Here is a 21,501-nt window from a genome sequence, read left to right on the forward strand (position 1 = left end):
GTGACCTCTTACAACTAGCTTTTTCCTTTACCCTAGACATTTTTAAAGTTTTATAAAACCTTTCTCTACCTAATTTCTCATTTCTAACCCATGTATGTTTAGCCCTTACATCCTGATCCATAATCAGGAACTGATACAAATTATCATTATATGCATTGATAAATATATAACAAATTTAACACAAAAATATTTGCTTATAAAATGTATCCTTGTTAGTTATAAGGATTTGTCTTAGCAAATTATATATTTTACTAATATTCTAAAATAAATGGAAAAGCATCAATATTTTGAAACCCTGATTAACAAAAAATAATAAAGAACTCCAAAACAATGAAAGTCTGCTCTTGGTCTTCCAACTGTTGGTAATACAGTTTTAAGTGTGTATCTCTAAGCTAACTAAAATTTTTCTTCTAAGTCCATTAGTTACAGCGTTGACCACAAACAACTAGAAAGGAGACTTCATAGTCAACCCGTGCAAGCAACAATGCCTTCACTGTCTTCTCTTACAGCAATCCTCTTCATCTGTTTATCTCAGAAACACTCATCTGAGCATTCTGTCTCTAGCAGCCCAATCTAATATAAAACCAACCAAGCTGTATTTGGATGTTTTCTTCCTTTATCAGTACAGTATGAACTCAAATGTCCTTGATTACCATCACACAAAATGCAAACATTTCCCACCTGCTCTTTCTTTCAAAAAAGAAACTCATCTTCTGTTTTGTGTTACTACATAATTATCTCACATATGTATGTCTGTGGCCACTGTTCTCACTCTACTTTCTCACTCTAAATGCAGAAGCCACACTCTTTTGTCTGCAGGAACATATATAACAGAAAAGGTGCCATACCATCCCTACCTAGGAAAACCAGACAGTTTAGGCCATGTTTTCTTTTTTTTTTTTTTTGGAGCTGGGGACTGAACCCAGGGCCTTGGGCTTGCTAGGCAAGCGCTCTACCACTGAGCTAAATCCCCAACCCCTAGGCCATGTTTAAATGATAACCTGCTTAATAATCAGGATAATCAGGATGCTAATGCACGTCCTACAAGTAGGTCCACACATCACAGACAAATTGCCTTTACTTGCACTCCTTCACAGGCTAGCTTACTTACCCCAGTCTCCAAATAATCTAATAACCCGATCTCCTTCTCCTGATTAAGTCACCCCAACAATTTCAGTGGATTTTCACCTGTCCTTAGCAAGCCGTTTATCACTGTCTACCTCCTTTTACCGTTACTTCCACACCTTAGCTTCCCGACTGAAACTCGCACTTGCAAAGACGTGGCAGAACACTCAGCCCGTGAGTCACTCAGTAAGTATCTGCTGGTTCAATCAAGTTTAAAGTGCCTGCCACTGTGGCTCTTCCTCTACTTCAGATGCAGTACTAGCACATAAACTACTTCAAGCTTGGTTTACATCTTTCCTCTTATGGGTATTACTGAGTTACGAGAACTAACTAATATCTAAAACTTAGACCCTTAAGAGATGTAGAAATATGACCCTTCCCACAAAAAACCCCATACCCTCTGATTCTTCATCCTTCCCTTCTTTATCAGGAGACTCTTGTACAAGGTAGTGATGAGTGACTGAAAACCTGAAGTCAGCAAAGGAGATTTCATCTGATCGCTCTTCCCATGTGCCGGAAGTAAATATACCCTGCATTTAACAAGAGAGAGAAAAATCAGCCAGCTTAGTCAACAGTAGTCAGTGTTTACTATGCAGTGACTGCACCCTTCTACACACTGATCAGGGACTGCACTCAACAGTTATTCTCTACACACTGATCAGGGACTGCACTCAACAGTTATTCTCTACACACTTCAGGGACTGCACTAGTTGTTCTCTACACATTGATCAGGGACTGCACTCAACAGTTATTCTCTACACACTGATCAGGGACTGCACTCAACAGTTATTCTCTACACATTGATCAGGGACTGCACTCAACAGTTATTCTCTACACATTGATCAGGGACTGCACTCAACAGTTATTCTCTACACATTGATCAGGGACTGCACTCAACAGTTATTCTCTACACATTGATCAGAGCACTGCATTCAACAGTTATTCTCTACATGATAAAGGCAAAAAGAATTTTTTTTAAAGATCTTACTGAGGCTATGGGGCACTCACAAAAAGGGACCTACCATGACTGCCCTCCAAAATACCCAACAAGCAGCTGAAAGAGTCAGATGCAGATATGTACACTCAACCAATGGACAGAGGCTGCTGACCCCTGTGGTTGAATTAAAGAAAAGCTGGAGGAAGCTGAGGAGGAGGGCGACTCTGTAAGAGCACCAGCAGTCTCAATTAACCTGAAACCCGAGATCTCTTAGACACTGCATCACCAACCAGGCAGCAAACACCAGCTGAGTTGAGGGCCCCAACACATATACATATGCTGGATCTGGGTTCAGTCAGAGAAAATGCACCTAACCCTCAAGAGACTGGAGGCCCCAGGAAGTTTAGAGAGGTCTGGTGGGGTGGGTAGGGTGGGGGACATCCTTGTGGAGACAGGCAGGGGGGATGGGTAGTGGGGGGTTGCAGACTGGGAGCGGAATAAACTCTGGAGTGTAAAACTAAATTAAAAACCAATTAAGATCGTTCAGCAGAGCGGTGAAGAGCGATGTGGAATACAAACGATCTGGGTGTGGGGAGCACTTCGGGAAGTGGGAAGGAGGCAAATAAACAAGTGGGGAGATGAGGAATACAGCAATAAAGATGTTCTAAGTCACAAGAAATCATTCTCTAAACTGTACACATGCATACAAATCTGTAATGCATTTTATAATATATAATCTACTTTAATATAACATACATTTAATACAATTTTATAACATAATGAATATATTATAATACAATATAAATGTATAAACAAACATGATTTTAATGAATCTTTCTCATGTGGCTGATGATGCTGCCTCAAACAGCCAAAGACCACCTAACAAAACCCCCAATACCAGACTTGAGAAGCCCTCTTTTGAGCTGTTGGCCAGGGCTAGACTCCCAAGACATACAGTCTACTGCTGTTGCCCTTGGTTGCCCTCCAAAGGAAGGTGGTGAATTCCAGTTGTTGCAGATACCATGGACTTCAGAATCAGAGCCCAAAGCCCCATGAGCTGCCACTGATCCGAATGTCCCCAATCTGAGGACTAGCTTTTATGGTACCAGAGGGGACATGCAAGCTTCCAGAGAAGGGAGGTAACCAACATCCTACCCAGCCATGATGCCTATGAACCACAACAATGACCAGGATGGCACAGCGACCACAGGTGCAGTGGTAGCACACATATCTTGGGGGCAATAACTGCTCTCTAATGGACTTAAGATTCTATCAACGAGAGGGAAACTGTGATTGGTACTGGAAACATAGCTAAGTACTCGGTGTTAGTGAAGTCATGGTCACTGGAGAAGAATCTACAGCCACTAATCTACTAAAGCAGCACACTCCCTAACAACAGTGTGCAAACATCTGTCCTTATACCCACAGTTAAGTGTAGTCTTCACCCCTCATCAAGGAAACTTCTCTTTGCAATGATGGAGAACATTTAAAAAAGATGCAACCAGTCCAAATGCAGTTGTGCCCAGTCCCAATGGGATGCATCTAAACAGTCCTATAACTCCTGTACACTCCTGTGACACAGGACGACTGCGGAAAGGAAGGCAGAAAGTAGTGTAAGGAGCCAGAGACGACGAAGTTTGCTCTAAGATTGTGTTTCCTAATAATATTAAAAGCTACACCCCAAAACTCTCACCAACATGACTGCCCAAAGTGAGCTGACGCCAATCAACATGTCAAACTGGACAAAGCAAAGCTCACAAGGCCTCAGCCCTACACAAAGAACTATAGGCAACTGAGGAAAGCAGGAAATGGAAGAGGTGGCCTTTCCCAGAGAAGAGCACACAAACTGGTTGTTCAGTGCCAATTGGTCAGCCCTGAAAACATGCATACAGGTAGCACTATATATATTGAACAGGTTATATTTAGAAATAAGTATGTATGTATGCATACATATGTACAAATATGTGTATGTATACAGACATATGCATGCATGTCTATATACATATATAAACAAATATATATGCATGCAAAAACAGTGAAAAAAGAGACCAAGAATTCAAAGAGGGGGGTATATGGGAGGGTTTGGAGGAAGAAAAGGGGAGAAATGTGATTAAATTCTCACAAAATGAAAAAAAATTTTGAATGGTTCTATTGTTATCAATATATGTCTCAGATATGATTTTCAAGATTTATATTGACAACTTTACAATTTTCATGCTGAAAAATTTACTTAACACTCATTATAACGTAATACTGAGGAACATCTAAGAAGGTCCCGAGACCTCTCCTCTATGTTAAACAAACAAGCTTTTCAGCCATGGACTCCTTCTAACACCCACTTAGGAACTAGGTGTTTAACAGCTAGGTGCTCCAGGGAACAATGAATTCTTCCTATTGCCAAGAATGCATTAGTTGTCCTACATGCTTATATTGTATTTGCTTGTAGTCTTTTTTTACTTATGTGTCACTCTCTAGCCTCTGAACATATGTAACAGAGCGGCAGTAATAACAGCTCATGCTGAGAGCTCAGTGCCATTCACAGATGAGCAGCACAGCCAGACCTCTAACATACGCGGTATGCCTTTACAGCCACACTTCCACAGCCACCGCTATCGCTGTCACTAAAAAGAGCTTTCCTGCTATTTACACAACAAAAAGGTCAACCATTACCAAGTATAACAAGACTCTCCTCCAAACTTCACATTTGAAAGTAGGAAATACAATAAAATACCAATTATTTTCCTATGTGATACCCAAAGACACAGTCAACACTACGGTTACTCCTTAGACAAAAATGAAAATGTAAACACAAAAGATCTTATGACCTAATCTTTAAATGGTCATACTTCCTTAAACAGTTGTGCAAGCAGGTCACTGTTGCTTTTTCACTACATTTTAAAGAAACTGATTTTTCGGTGTTTGAATCTCATCTAGTTTCTGAAAAAATTAAAAATTAAAAAAAACTCTATTCCACTACTTCAATAATTCATAAAATACCCAATGTTTGAGTGAACAAAAATAAAGGAATCCCAACTATTTAGATTATATCTATACCAAATTTAACTTATGGAAAAGCTAGAGAAAAACAACAGTTAAATGCATTTTACATTTGCTGACTGAACTTCTAAGAAAGGAAGTCACTGTCATTCCAGTCTTCTGAGCATGAAAACTCCACTCACTCCAGCGCTGCAGGAGTCACTAGTCCTCCATTAATATTCTAACGTCAATGACTCTTCCTCTGTGACTCTTTCAGAGGGTGTCAGTCAGTCTATTACAGGATCATGACATAAATAAATTTAACATTTCAGGAAAAGCACTTGTAATTTTTGCCAGCTACACAGAATCTAAAATTCCAAAGCTCTAAGAATCTCAAAGGTCATTTCCTTAATTTTCACCCTACTTCAAGTAAGATGATAGGTTCATGTTTACAAAGCCCAAAACACTAAAATTCAAAAAGTTCCCTTAGAAATCTACTTTAATTCTTCTAAGTAATATTACATTTACTTAAATTTCATCATAGCACAACTCGCCAAGTAAAACAGTAAAACAATATGCATTTGAAAGGTGAGATCTAGCTTTAACCCTACTTCCATTAACTGCTGGCAAAATAACGGAGCAAATTACTACATGAGCTCCAGACCTCATTCCACACTGGCTGAGCAGGATACTACCTCATCACTGGAGTCTATTTAGGATTAAGGCAGTCAACAGGCACAGTGCCAGCAACAGTATATGGTACCTCAGTAAATACTCAGTAACTGACATCCCTCTTGAATCATTTCCCAGCACTACAAGTTCTACAGTGGTCAAGTAGCTCATCACAAAAACCTTCCTTTGGATAAAAATGAATTTCACTGTACGTGCGTGCATGTGGAGGACAAGTAGAAAGGTGGAGAGGTATTTGGGGAGGGGAACACCCATGTAGAAGGGGAGGGGGAAGGGTTAGGGGGATGCTGGCCCAGAAACCGGGAAAGGGTATAACAACTGAAATGTAAATAAGAAATACCCAATTTAATAAAGATGGAGAAAAAAAAAGAAAGGTGGAGAGGGCTGAATTCCCTGGAGCTGGAGTTATAGATGGTTATGAGCTGCTGGATGTGGGTGCTGGGAACCAAACTCAGTCCCTCTGGAAAAGCAGTGAGTGTTTTTACCACTGACTAAGCCATCTCTCCATTCCTCCAAAGGATATCCTAAAGGCTCTGAAGAGTAGTTAAAATGTAACCACAAACAGGAGAGTTCACCTATGAGAAGAAATGTATCTGATGAGATTTGCAAGTTCATATCTTTTTGTCTGGAACAGATTCTTGACTTTCTGGACCTAGGAGCTGGTTAAACTCTAAGAAATCACTGATTCCATAATTTAACTTAAAAGGAAGCATCTGGTAATATAACTTATTGGCACAGCATGTACTTAGCATGCCTAAACCACACACTCAGTTCCCAGCACCAAACAAACAAACAACTAAAAATATTTACTTCATCACTTACTGTAGAAATAACTTCTTTTTTCTTTTCTTTTTTTCGGAGCTGGGGACCAAACCTGGGGCCTTGCGCTTGCTAGGCAAGCGCTCTACCACTGAGCTAAATCCCCAACTCCTAGAAATAACTTCTATGTCAATATGTCTTTCTAATGATGCTTTCCAGAAAAATAGAAATATAGCACTATTTCACATTTTTGCAAGTTTTTTAAATGTGTAGGTTTTCTGTTGTTCAGTTTTTCAAGACAGTCTATTTAGCTCTGGCTATGTTAGAACTCACTCTGTAGACTAGGCTGTCCTCAAACTCAGAGACCAGCCTGCTTCTACTTCCAGTGCTGGGACTAAAGGTGTGCGCCACCACTGCCTGACCTAGATTTTTCTTTTTTCTATTCTTTTTATTCTTTTTTTTTTCTTTAACTAAAATGATGTCTTTTTAATGGGAACCAGAGCTATAGTTACACACAGACGAACAGACAGACACAGACACACACACTGCCCCACTCACCCCCAAAAATATCCATGAGCAATCCTGAATTATAAGTTTACAAAATAACGAGGGTAACAGTGGGTAGAGGAAGAGCTGTTGCAGAACTTCAGGAGCCAGGCTAATATGGCCTCTCCTTGTGATTCTGTAAGTGCTTGTCCCTGGAGTCCATCTTGCCAGAACTAAAACCACCTCTGTCCCCTCACCCCAGCCCTCTGAAGCCCCCTTCTGTAGCCTCCTCGGCCCCCAGTAGCCACCACAATCATATCCTCCTCTGCCACGTCAATCATCTCCATAGTTTCCCCCCATATGAGAGCCTCCTGGTCCCCCTCCTGGGCCATCTGGCTTCAGTGCCTTACACTGGTTGCAACCATTTCTCCAAGAGAAGCTCATGTTCTAACATGTAGGATTAGGAACTTCTAGTCCCCAGCTCGTTGCTGTCCTCCATCTCCACCACCTCCACTGGGGAATCCTCCCCGGCTACTGCTGCCACCTCCTCCATAGCCTCCAAGGCTCATGGGTCCTCCTTGAACTCGGCCTCCATGACCATTTCCACCACCCCAGTTGAAGTCAGCACACCGGGTAGCAGGAGAAACTTTAATGGATTCCCAGAGAATTCTTTACCATCAAACCAGTCAATTGCAGCTTTAGCAGACGGTGGGTCACCAAAGGAGACTGCTGCCTCACCCTTCAACTTGCCAGTTTCCCTATCTGTACACAAATCAATCATAGGCTGTCCAGTTTTCCTGTTTGCCTTAATAATTTCAATCTGCTTGACGTAATCAGCCACAGATTCACTTGTAACATTCTCACCTAGACCTTGCACAGAGATGGTATTGTCTGAATTACCCTTTTCAGAATCATGACAAGATACTTGATCCAGAGGAACACCAAAATCTTTGAAGCCACCATGGTCACTTGCACCCATACTGCCTGTGCCTCCTCCACCACCTCCCGGCCTCTGAGTTCATAGCCACCACTGCGTCAGTTGTGCCACCTCCACCGCTCCTGTCATGGCCCCCACAATCCTGCTGGCCTCCCCCATGGCCACCACGGCCACCACTCATAGAGGACTGATCTTGGCCACAGTTGCCTCCACCACCCCCTCCACCACCTCCACTGCTGCTGTTGTACTGGCTCTGCTGTCCAGAGCCCTGAGGTGGGTCATAGGAGCTTTGTTGCTGTCCACCATAGCCAGACTGTTGACCATGGCCTCCACTCTGGGGCTGCCCATAGCTGCTGCTCTGAAAACTGCCACCATAATTTCCTGAGGTACTGCTAGGAGCTGGCTGTTGGCCATAGCCGGGGTAGGAGGGCTGCTACTCATAAGAAGGCTGGGAACTTTGGCTGCTGCCATGGCCACTAGTGGAACCCTATCCCTGGGGAGCTGACTGAGTTCCATAGCTGTTTTGGGTCTCTCCATAAGAAGAACCAGAGCTGCTCTGCCCATATCCTGAAGTGTCAGCTGATTGGCCATAACCACTGTAACTCTGCTGGCCATAAGGCTGATGGCTCTGTTGGGAATAGCCCTGCCCAGGCTGGGTAGGATAGGCCCCATAGCTATGAGCTGCCTGTTGGGTACAGTTGTTTGAAGCCATGTCCATGCACGAGCGCACATGAGCTGCCTGTTGGGTACAGTTGTTTGAAGCCATGTCCATGCACGAGCGCACATGAGCTGCCTGTTGGGTACAGTTGTTTGAAGCCATGTCCATGCACAAGCGCACAGGTTGCCAAGCATGCACAGGATTGTAAACGACTGCGAAGGGACATTGCAAGGACTGATATCTCTCTTTCTCTCTCTCTCTCTCTCTCTCTCTCTCTCTCTCTCTCTCTCTCTCAAGATCTTATTATGTAGTCCTGTAGTTAGTATAGATTTATCTTCTGAAATGGGGTCTTTATACATTGTTCAGATTAACCTGGAATTTTAGGAATGATCAAGCAAGAGTTGAGGGATAGCATGAGATACACAGCAAAGCCTGCCTCTGGGAGGGGGGGAAAAGGAATCTATTTCAAAAATCTAGTAGGCAGTCAAGGAAGTAGACAGGTACGACTGAACAAGAAATGGCCAAAGATTAACTGCTGAAACTGGGTAATGGGAGTTTATTATACTATCTTATAAATTTTACATTAAGTTTTTAAGATTTGTTTTTATTTTTAATTATGTGTATAGCTATGGGACAGACTGTGAACATGTGAGTGATGGTACCCACAGGATACAGAGAAGGATGTCATAACCCCTGGACCTGGAGATAGACAGGTATGAGTTGCCCATTATCAATGTGGGACTCAAACTCAGGTACCCAACTGCTGAGCCATCTCCCCAAGCCCAAAATTGTTTTTCTTTTTAATAACTTTTTAAAATTTTATTTTATTTGTTTATGTAGGCTAGAAGTATATGAATAGAGTAATATTCTCTACTCAGTAATTTCCCTCAGCCAATTTCAATGTCCCAAAGTTTAATTAACAGAACAGGGAAGTTGCCCTGAACTGAACTCAACACTTTGGAGTCAAATTAAGTTTTAAAACAGTAATTTATTTTAAATTACCTCTCAGTAGATAAAAATTGGTAAGCACTGCCCTTTGTGTGTATGAAAACTTAAGCATTATCTAAACTTTGTTTTTCAAGACAGGGTTTTGTCTATCTGCCTGTTTGTCTGCCTGTCTGTCTGTCTCATAGCCCTGGCTATCCTAGAACTATCTCTGTAGACCAGGCTGGCCTTGAACCACCAAGATCTACCTGATTCTGCCTCCTGAGACTGAGAATAAGGGTATGCACACCACTCTTCTTTTCTACACCAAGTTAACCCTGTCGTTCACACCTTCTTTAGTCCCACCAGTTGAGCCCATTTTAAAATCTGCTGCTTTCTCCATCTGTCAATGCACTAAGAAAGAAGTGAGCTCGAGCCATCAGTTCTTCAGCCTCCACTATGTGCCTAGAATACGAAGCTACTTATACAAACTTATACCCACTTAAACCCTAACCCAGTATCTTAACCTCTTTTCCTCATCACTTCTCTCTCACCTTCACCTTGATGGCGTATGGATCTTACTTTGTTCATTACTTCTACCACTATCATCTGATTCACACCAAGTACTCAGTACACAGATATAAATCAAAGGACTCAAGAATGCAATATCAGATCTCAAAAGTACGTGGGATAGCTCTTGTTTCTAAAACTGCAGTTTGGGGCTTTCAGATATAGCCAGCTCATTGTGCCTTCAATCGATCTTGTTGGAATCCATACAAATGTTGCTATGTATGTGTTTCAAGTACAACAGAAATATCTGTGTTTGAGAACTTCACATTTTTTTCTTTACGATGTAAAAATTTTAATGAAAATATTTTAATATAGAACATTGATTTACTCTATTTCAACATATCTTTAAATACTGCAATTTCTCTATGTAGTTGCTTTTTTGCTCATAGTCATACAGGAAAAAGATCTTACTATCTAAATTCTGTTATCACTACCATGAAGCCGAAAGCTCCTAGCAAATATTGAGATGGAAAGGTCTTTTAGGATAATAATAAAAACAGTGGTCAATTTTACTTTAACAGGTGGTGGTGGTGATGCACCTCAAATCCAGACACTTAGTTCAAAGCCAGCCTGGTATCGATTGACGCCACTGATTGATGGCCTTACTTTAACTCCCCAAGACCCACTTGGTGGAAGGAGAGAACCAATACCTACCTACAAATGAGTATGTGAGAGAGAGAGAGAGAGAGAGAGAGAGAGAGAGAGTGTGTGTGTACTTTTTTTTAAATTAACTATACATCTACATAATCTTAAAATTAAATTACATCCCTTCAGAAAACTGAGAAGTCTATTCTCAAAATATTCTCCTGAGGAAGCATATAAAGTGTAGTTTATTAGAACATTACCAATGCAAACTGAGTAAAGTAACTGTAGCCTGTAATTACCTAAGTCGTTATATCAAGAAGGCTCCTTACTAAATGAACTATTGGTAAGTCCAATTTCTCTCTGATCAATTAAAATGACTGAAAAAGTATTTACTGGCTAAAGGGAAACTTAGATTTGGAGAAAAGTAAACTCAGAAAAAAATTAATGAAACCATACAAAGAAATTTAACATATATAAAACTTTATGATTTGAAAAAAGTTTCACAAGCAAATCCTAGTGACACATCTTTAATTCCAGTACTGGGGAGGTAGAAAACAGGTGGATATCTGAGTTCGAGGCCAGCCTAGTCACCACAGTGATCTATAGGACAGCCAGAGCTACACAATGGGAGCCTATCTCAAAAAAATCCAAATCAATCAAACAATAGGTTTTGTAAATATCTTACATATATCATTGCTGTAAAGTAAAATCCTAATTCTTCTAGATGCTATTTGATGTTCATAAGACTATATAAATTAAGAATTGAACATTTAATGCAAATGTATCACTTATAGCAAGGGGTATAAAAATAAAGATTTCAAAGTAAATACCAAGCTAGAGCCACAAGCAAACAGATCTGACCTTTTCCAGTGGCTTTCCCAGAGAGTGTCCAATCAGTTTCCAGTCATTCAAGACTTCTTCAACTTTGGAAATAAACCTAAGAAGGAGGGAAAACTTTATAAATATATAACCAAACATTTTTTCCTAGTACTATCCAATTTCTTTAAAAAGACATTCCTTACATCCTAACGTTTCAATTAGATTCGAATGTGAGCCTAACATAGGGAGATAGAATCAAAGTAGAAACAAAGTTGCCTAGTTCAAGAGTTCTTAAATTTTGATTCATTTAAATCTATTCACTCAATAAAAGCATTCTTTCCACAAAATATAAACGAAGAACAATTCCCCCTTTAATATGATACAATAAATTTAAAAGAGAAGCAAAAGTTGACAGATTAAAATAATACGTATTAAGGATAGTTATACAACTGATCAGTTTTCCCTGCCCTTAAAATTCCCATTCCCAGCACCAACATAGTGGCTCACAACTACCTGTAACTCTAGTTCTAGATGTTTCAATGCCTTTTTCTGGCCTGATAAACCAGACACACAAGATGCACACGCAGACATGCAAGCAAAAACACTTTACACGTATGATAAAACAAATAAATCTTTAAAGCAAATGACTAGCAACTTGCTGAACGCCAACAAACGAAAACTGTCAAGCTGCTTCTATCAGAGCAGTGTGATCCAATCTAGCAGCTGCCATTGCTACCTACAACATCTAGAAAGTGATTCTAAAGGAACTAAAATCAACTGTAGTCAAAGGCACCACATTTTTTCTTCATTGACATTATGAGTTAATGCAGTTCTTTTAAAACAGTAATGACATATAATAAATCAGCTTATGATTCAACTGAACCTTCTCATTAACTCCTTAAAATTAAAACAAGTTATTCATATATGAATTCACTTTGAGGAAGTTCACAAGAATGACAAAGTTTACATTTTACAAAACAAATAAAAATGTAAACTATCCAGAAGGGAGCAAAAAATATACATTAAGCATACATGGCAGGGGTCCAGGAATACAGCCTAGTGGTAAAGTGGGCTGTATTCCCAGCCAGCCTGACTTCCATCCCAAGCAGTCCCTACCTGCACAGAAAAGCACTTAAATATACTGCATTTTTCATGAAAGTAAAAACTGGAAGCTACTCTAATGTGCAACTGCAGCAAAGAGTTGTAAGTTAACGATGCATTCATTCAGTAGACCAATGAACACCCATTAAAAATGGTTCTGAAGAACATCTGAGGAAATAAGAAAAAGGTCCAGACATTAAGTGAAAAAAGAAAGCTGAGGAAACAAGCATCAGTATAGTTTGATCTAAAAAAACATATACACACAATTAAAAAAAGTATAGCAAAATTTAATAGCTATCGTTGTAGAAGGTTAAAGGTATTTTTTTTATTTTACTACAAGATATTACTGCTATAATAAAAGTAATTTTTAAAATAATTTTCAGAGTAAAAGAACCATCTTTTAAAAAAAATATTTATTTATGTTTGTATATGAGTGCTCTATTTGAATGTATGCCTGCATGACAGAAAGGGCATCAGATTCTGTTACAGATGGTGTGAACACTATGTGGATGCTGGGAATTGAACTCAGGACCTCTGGAAAACAGCTAGTGTTCTTACTCGCTGAGCCATCTCTCTGGCTCCGGAGAAACATCTTAAAATACTCTTCTTATGAATTCTAGCACTGGCTAGGAGATAATTATAGCCTACAAATATTGAGATCTGACTAGAGAAAAATAGTAACGTTTTCTTTAACAGTTCTCCATATCTTAGCTGATGAGTCACTTACTCCTTTCCCTATACTAAGGTCTTTTGTACGTGCTTTGAGAAAAATAGATTCCTTTCTATTTCCTCTTTGTAGCTTTTAGGTGGACTTGTAATTACAGGCCTCAGTCACATTATCTGACTCATGTCTCTCTCTTCTGTTGGACTATACTTTCAGAGCAGGGACCTTAGCCAGGGGATGGGGGCGGCAGGTAATATGTGTAGTGGCACACACCTTTAATCCCAGCACTCAGAAGGCAGAGACAGATGGATCTGAGTTTGAGCTCAGCCTGATCTACAATTCAAGTTCCAGGACTGCCAGGGCTACAAAGAGAAACCCTGTCTCGAAAAATCAAAAATGGAAGGGGGGGTGATGAACCTTATTTTTCTAAACTTTTTACTACAGTACAGAGACTGAACCAAGGGCAATGAGCATACTAAGCTTTACCTGCTTTTACTAGCTACCAAATTCCTAATATCTCACACTGTCTCACACATGGACATTCAAAACACTTTTTCAACTGAAAATTAGTAATTAGTAGTTAGTCCTCTCAATAAATTATCTGTATGGTATATGACAGACTTCTTAGGTTTCAAGAAATTCCTTTTGCCAGTCTGACATTAGACAAAAGCCAACACTTCTAGGGTCTTAAGACTTTCCTACTTGCTAAAATGACTTGCTAAAATCATTCTCCTTATGTGTAGCAACAGGAACATTAACCTGGGCTAGGGTGCCTATTAGCATATCAAGGTCTCTGCTGACCTCTAAGCTCCCTCAGTCTCTACCATGATCAACTGTTATAGAGCCATCCTGGCTGGCATACCCTACCCTCTACCTTAAACCTCTCCAGCCCCAACCCGAGCCTTGCTTCCCTTCCCCTAACTTCTCTTTTCCTCTATACACAGCCACCTGGCTGTGTTCTCTTTGCTCTTTCCCTCTTCTCTCCCCAACTACCTCTCATGGCCAACTCGGTCTGCTGGCTCAGTTCAGTCTGGCCTCTTCCAGTTGCCTCTCCCTGTTCTCTCCCTCACATTTACACTAAACCTTCTCCTCAACCATACCTAGGACCATTCATGTCCTTATTTTCATTCAATACTGAGAACAATTTTTCATCCAAATATTAAAAAAAAAAAATCAAGGCTTAAGAAACTTCAAAGTCAGTTTATTTCTTGCGTTTGAAATACTCTTTGACAAAACCCATCACTTTATGATGACCAATTATACAGAGGGCTATCCATTCCCCTAGTTATTGTCATCAACCTTATTCAGGTTGATCTGATGCCCAGCACAAAGAGCCTCCACCAACCTGACATACATAGGCTCATCACAATTGGATATAAGCACGCAAAGGTGAGCTTGGTGCTTGTCTGAGGCTTTGGCAGCCTAGTGTAGGCCATATGCTAGGCCACCATGGCTGAGGGTAGTCTTCAGCACCTCTGGTGAAGCAGCACGGACATCCATTACACCTCTAGCACTGAAGCCTTCCTCAGCCACGGCGGTAGATTGTAAGGCCAAATCTTAAATGCACCTGAGCCCGAGCCTCCACCTTCACAAAGCAGGGGAAAAGGCTTTTCTTTTTTTTTATTTATTTATTTTATGTGCACATTGGTATTTCTCCTCTATGTCTATGTGAGGGTGTCAAATAACCTGAACTGGAGTTTTCGACAGTTGTGGGGTGCCAGGAATTGAACATGGGTCTTCTGGAAGAGTGTACAGAACTCTTAACCTCTAAGCTTCTCTCCAGGTCCCCTCAGGAAATGTTAAAATATTTAACTAGGGAAAACCCTGAACCATTTTTTTCTTCCTTTTCTTTATTGAGGCAATATCTGTTAGATTGCTCTGGCTGGTCTTAATTCCTTAGCTCAAGTAATCCAACTCAGCCTTCCCAGTAGCCAATATTATACAGAGGTGCTACCTCACCCAGCTTCCATTTCCCTTCCCATTTTCAAAGCGAGGGCATCTCCTACCCTTTCCCTACAAAAATGTCTCCACATTTTCCTTACTTAATGGGTTCTTTGTAGTTAGTACCAATGGCTTACTTTTTAACTATTTGTTGGACCTTTTTTAAAAGGTATATATTTCCCCAATCTTAGGATAGCTCAGGTCACACAGTACTTGCTTATAAAGTCTTGTTAATGTGTTAAGTCTTGCTGACTCAAAGTGTGGGGATGGGCACACAAGTTAAACTACAATTTCAACAAAGGTCTTTTATATTTTCCTATGCCGCCAACTGATAGGAGAACCACACATTCATAAAGCCTACAAACATTGCAACAATAACCTCAATAGCCATCTAAGCTATCAGGCCAACAAACTCAGTTTTCAACTAACTTGGGCGCTAAAACATGTCCATCGGAGCTCAGTTGTTCATCTGAGTTTGACAAGCTCAGGAAGCCAGGGCACAGGACCAAGTTTAAAATGTAACGATGTGAATCAAAACATTCCGAAGACGTATGTAAACATACTATTAGGAAATATGAAGGGGGGAGGAGTGATAAAGGGGAAAGGACGGAAAGGAAATAGAGAAAAAGAATTTTAATTTTTTAATTTCTGGAAGACGGGATAAAATGAGGATGGTAGGATGGCAGATGAACAGCCATCAGTATGCTAAAAGTCTCTTCCAATAAACAGTTAGAAAACACAGCAGCTGCTTAGCTGAAGGCTTTGATGACAACTGAGGCAAACTGACATGAATGCAGAAGGCACAGGAGCGACCTCGGAAATGGTTTTCTGTTTAGGGAAGTGATCTGGAAGTTAACACAACTTGTTTTAAAGGCGGAGTCTGAAGGTTGGTCTGACCTGTCTGTATGATCGATGCGGAAAAAGCCAAGGCTGCCAGGGCTCTCTGAAGAAGAGACGAAGCGTGGGCGTCTCCCTCAGAACCAGCGTCACCTGTGTGATGCCGCCCAGGGTTAGACAAGACCAAACGCGCTACTCACCTTTCCCACTCCGAGGCTGTGGTGAAGTCTGTGATCTCAAACACTTCGGACTCGGGCTGCGGGGAGAGAGAAGAGCACAGACAGTAAGCCGCGGGCCACTGACGTCGGCGGCAGAACCCTGACAGCTGTACCGGGGTACTGAACCCACCACCGTCCTGCCGCCATCTTGCAGAGCGGAGCGCCAGGCCGCGCGCGAAGACTGTCGTGGAAGAAGGGAGCTAGGGAGGCGGCACTGAGTGAAGGGGGGACCCGGGTGCGTGGTGGTAAATGAAGAAGGCTGCCCACAGTGACCTGGCAGAAGGTGGAAAAAGACTTTTTCTTCCCGCAGAAAGATCTTAGCATGACATACGCTGTCCCACAAGATGGTTTAATATTATTTTTTAAAATTCTGTAGGGGTTAGAGAGATTTCCAGCACACACGAGGCAAAGTTCAACCATTTGTGATCTAGTCCAAAGGAGGCCTATGTTCTTTCAAGGGTCTGCTGACACCAGGCATACTTGTGGTACAGACAGATTTACACACATTACATTAAATAAAATTCTACAAATACCAGGAGAATTAAAAAAAAATAATAAAAGTGTTCTGTAGACAAAGAAGAGTTTGATGGATATTTTGCATTGTTATACTCGATATTCTCATCCAAATGTATTGGGCTACATTCATCGATACCTTGGGACATATGTAATCCTATATGGCAGAGATCCTAGACATGCATGGTCAAAATTGTATTTAAAAATCTAAAGCTCTTTTGAGTTTTCATTCAAATGTTTTTTGGTTTTGGTTTTGAGATAGGGTTCATAAACCAGCCTCAAACTCATTGTGATGAGAAGAATGAACTGGAATTTCTGGTTCTCTTGCCTTCTTCTTTTGAATATCCTGATTGCAAGCATGTGGTGCCAGGCCTGGAGTGTGTGGTGGTGAAGATGTGGTGTGGCGGTGAAGACAGAAACTAGGACTGTACATGCTAGGCAAATGCTCTACCAAATGCTCTACCAAATGCTCTACCAACTGAACTGCATCCTCAGCTCTTTACGAACTCGTAGACATTGACCAAGGTCCTTAAACTCATTGTCTCCTTTCCTAACCCCAGGAACTTATTAAAAACTTATTTAAAAAAAAAAAAAGCAGCCAGGGGTGGAAATGCATGACTTTAATCCCAGTATTCAAGAGACAGATGCAGGCAGATATAGTCTGATAAGAACATGCAACTTGATGAATGCTTCACTTTTTAAACCAATGAAGGACGGGAGCGCTAACCAGCGGTTAGAATTCTGTTGGCGACTGCAGAAATGGCTCAACAGTTAAAAGGACTGACTGCTCTCGCAACATCCACTTCGCTGCATACAACCCTTCATACTTCTAGTTCTAGGGGAGCCGGCACTCTCTCCTGGCTTCTGGAGTAAACAAAAATGCACACAGTGCGGATATGCATGCAGACAAAACAATCATATACATACAAATTAAAATTAAATATATTTTTTGATTTTTTTTATTATGTAGCTCTGGCTGTCCTGGAACTCACTGTGTAGACCAGGCTGGTCTCAAACTCACAGAAACCCACCTGCCTCTGCCTCTGCCTCCTCTGGAGTGGTGAGATTAAAGGCATGTGCCACTATGTCTAGCCTTTAAGTAATAATTTTTAAAATTTATTTATTTTATTTATGTAAGTACACTGTTGCTTTCTTCAGACACACCAGAAGAGGGCATCGGATCCCATTACAGATGTTTGTGAGCCATCAGACCTCTGGAAGAGCAGTCAGTGATCTTAACCACTGAGCCATCTCTCCAGCCCCCAATAATAAATCTTAAAAAGAAAAAAAAAAGCAATTATTTCTCAGGCCAGAGAGATAATAGCAAGTAATGGCACTTGGTGCCAAGCCTGAAAACCCAAATTCTGTCTCAGACACCAACATGGGGGAAGGAAAGTACCAACTCCTGCAAATTTGCCCTCCACCGTTCTGCCAACCCTCCCCAACTAAATAAATAAATGGAGTTTTTAAAATATTACCTCCACATATGTGATAGGCAGTGCATTTGAACACACACACACACACACGCACACACGCACACACACACACACACACACACACACACACATACACGCCCCAGTCAATAAGAAAGTAGGAAGGATTCTGTCGTGAAAAAAAAATATTGTATGTGAGCCTGTTTTATGTATCCCTATAGGTCAAGCCCAGCCTCATTCCTGCTTGACAAACACTGTGCTAACTGGGCTGCATCCTCAATTCCTCAAGTTCACTTTACTTTGGGAAAGTAGCCAACGTTCTCTTTGACTGTTTATCAAACAAAAGAGAAAGACCAAGACCATCAATTTTGATGGCAGAAACAAAATGACAATACACTGTCATAGTTAAGAAAAGGGATAAAGGGATGTAGCTAGATGCTTTCCCAGCATGCATGGAGGCCTGGGCCAATCCATAACCTCACTAGATGGGGGAGTGCATGCCTGTAATTCTAGCACTTTCTGGCCAGCCAGTCCAGGCAAATCAATGAGTTACACAAAATAATAGAAAGAAGAGGGGGAATGATGGCTGGAGACGTAGGGAAATTTGTACCCAGGAAAGAATTGCTTCTCTTCTCACTTAGTCTTTGCCTGCACCACACGTATGCCGTGACCGTAGAGCCCAGAAGCCAGAAGAAGACACGTCTTCCAGGCTGTGAGCTGCCAGGAATGAACCTGGGTCCTCTGTAGGAGCAGTTGGTACTCTTAGCCACGCAGCCATTTCTTCTACCCCCAAAAGAATCTCTTTCTTTCATATTTTAAGATCCTTAAAGTGAAGTAAGCGTGTGGGTCTTAAGATCAGACAGATCTGATTTTAGCCATTTACAAACTAAATGACTTTGTGCGAATCCCTTAGCTTCCTTAAGACTGTTTTATTACTAAAAATGGACCTGTAATTACCATGTAGGGTTGTATTAAAGATTGAGTTCACATAAAAACAACCCAATGTCCAGCTAGAGATGGGTAACCAATTACAGTAGTAGTCTTTATGAGGAATGTTCCAGAAAACTAAGAAATGCTACTTACACACCGGGCATTACTCTTTTCTCTCCTTAACGAGAATTAAAGATGGTTCAGTAACTAAGATCAGAAACTAAAGCAATTGCAAAGACTTTGCTCCCTGAAATTAAATTTGAGACAATATATGGGGCTGTCGAATGGGTTGCTAAGGTAAGATTTCTTCCGAGATATTTTTGGCTTCTTGTCATCTCCCCAGGGAAATTTTTAAAATAAGTTATTTGTTACAGCCCAAGTGTGGAGCCGGGATGCTAATGATGCAGAAGCCCATGGGAGACACACTTTTATTAGATCCCCACTCCCCACTGGGCTCAAAAAACAGAAATGATTCTGTTTCTGCAGGATGAAGCGCTGTTTCAGTCAACATCCCGAGGCGACAGCTTTTCCTTACAACCTGGTTTCCTCACTTAGTATAATTCAGTTATTTCAAGGTGTTACCAATAATGGCCACGGGGAGCTATTTTGACGCACAGGCAATTTAAGAGATTAGGAGCTTCGGAAAAATCACCCTCAGCTGGGACCTCAGGGGACTGTGGGGGCATAACAGTTTAATTAGGTCATAAAGAAAAAGAAAACATCGTTTGTGTGGGGCTCCTTTACTCTCATCCATCTGTCATGATGGTGCTGGGCAGGACGAAATAGGAATTCTCCACGATGCTGTCCCAGAGCCTAGAATAGATGCTACAACCGGAAGAGGAAGATACTCTCAGAACAAGAATCTTCGAAGGGGGATTCTATAAAAACTTAAAACTGCTGGGGCAGTGTTTGCTTTCTCATTCGTTCAAGCATCTACCTGTATCAGGACAGTATAATTGATCCTGTGGAGGGTTTCAGCCGTGAATAATCCCCTCCCACTGTGTCCTCAGTCTGAGGACAGAGAGAAGAGACAAGTAATGGTATGGTTTAGAAAGGACTGTGGTGGTGTTTGTTCGGTTTCTTAAAGCTCTTTTTTAGAATCGGTGCTAGAAAGATATTCGAGTGATTTTCAGAACACACACAAAGTACTTACATTCTAAAAATAAAGCCCACTTTTTTGTTGTTTGTTTCGTGCATATGTGCTCAAGGGTGTGTGTGTGTATGTGTGTGTCTGTGTGTCTGTGTGTAAGGGTGTGTGGGTGTGTAATTCATAGGACAACCTCAGTGTTGGGGGTCCAGGAGTTGCCCAGCAAACCACACAAACACCAATCTTCATTAAACGGGGATGATTTCTTGAATGCACCACCCAAGACTGATCGACCACAGCAACAGCTCAAAGCTGTGCACGGGATGTTTCTCAGAGCCAGCTTATAAAGGCTAAAACCACGAAACTCACATTAACCTCATACACAGGTGCTGGAAGTGCTGCCCAGTGGTCAGCCCTGACTCAAGCCATTTTAGACATAACGGTTCATACTGAAATGTAATTTGATGGTCCTACATGAAGCTTACAGTTGTGGGATTTCTTTTTTTTTTTTTTTTTTTGGAGCTGGGGACCGAACCCAAGACCTTGTGCTTTCTAGGCAAGTGCTTTACCACTGAGCTAAATCCCCAACCCCAGTTGTGGGATTTCTTAAGATTAACACACAAAACGTAAAAGGGTATGTGAATAACGTGACCTTGCACAGAGTCAATTTCTTTTTCTGCATCGATGACTGGCAGGCATATTACAGCAACAATACGAAATAGCTGGCAGGCATGGAACAAAATGGCGACGGCTATGCTGGAGGTGGGGGTGGGGCTTCAACACTCAGGTGTAACTCCTCAGAAATGCTGTCCACTTGTTTCTTGAGACAAGGTCTCTCTCCTCTCTCATTGATTGGCCTGGAGCTAACCAATTAGCGTAGATTGGCATGGGTGGATGACATTTCCACCAGATGTGAGTTAATAAATTAAAATCTCGGTGCCAAGCATAGAGTAGTTCCCTACGAGTTATTGGTCAGAGAGGCCTCGGACTCCCCACAAAACAACACAAGCTATTACAATTGCTCTTTGGGACCAATCACAGCCAGCTCGTAAGACACTACCACAGCGAAGCGTGTTGACAAAGACGCAACCCTTGGGTTGCAGGACATAGAGAAATTGAGTTGGAGCTGAGGTGAAAACTTCCTCCTGGATGGCTGTTCTCATAGTGCCAGAAGGGGTTTGCCCAGCACTAGATCTTGCATGCTGTAGCCCCGACATGCTGGTAGGATGTGCCCATGGATTAAATAGTGGCATGAAGGTTTTGGGGGATAATCTACTGCTTTCTGATTGGACCAAAACCTTCTTCAAAAGA

General features: G+C 41.3%; 1 protein-coding gene, 1 non-coding gene and 1 pseudogene across 2 annotated transcripts in view; all 3 read right to left on the reverse strand.

Annotated features, from left to right (window-relative positions):
* The window catches only part of Rab3gap1 (RAB3 GTPase activating protein catalytic subunit 1), a 70,523-nt gene extending 49,116 nt beyond the window's left edge, over positions 1-21,407 (reverse strand). The window contains exons 1-4 of the mRNA XM_032915549.1: positions 21,251-21,407; positions 16,210-16,408; positions 11,509-11,584; positions 1,523-1,655 (exon numbers count right to left, since the gene is read on the reverse strand). Of these exons, the coding sequence (XP_032771440.1) occupies positions 1,523-1,655; positions 11,509-11,584; positions 16,210-16,408; positions 21,251-21,407 (565 nt within the window). The remainder of the gene's footprint in view (positions 1-1,522; positions 1,656-11,508; positions 11,585-16,209; positions 16,409-21,250) is intronic.
* Positions 7,043-8,622, reverse strand: LOC116910886 (annotated as a pseudogene).
* On the reverse strand, positions 9,401-9,531 carry LOC116911812. The gene has a single exon (XR_004389351.1). It is a non-coding gene; the product is annotated as a small nucleolar RNA SNORA36 family (small nucleolar RNA).
* Positions 21,408-21,501: the final 94 nt, after the last annotated feature.

Source organism: Rattus rattus, chromosome 10 (genome assembly GCF_011064425.1).
Source record: "Rattus rattus isolate New Zealand chromosome 10, Rrattus_CSIRO_v1, whole genome shotgun sequence".
NCBI classification, from domain to species: Eukaryota; Metazoa; Chordata; class Mammalia; order Rodentia; family Muridae; genus Rattus; species Rattus rattus.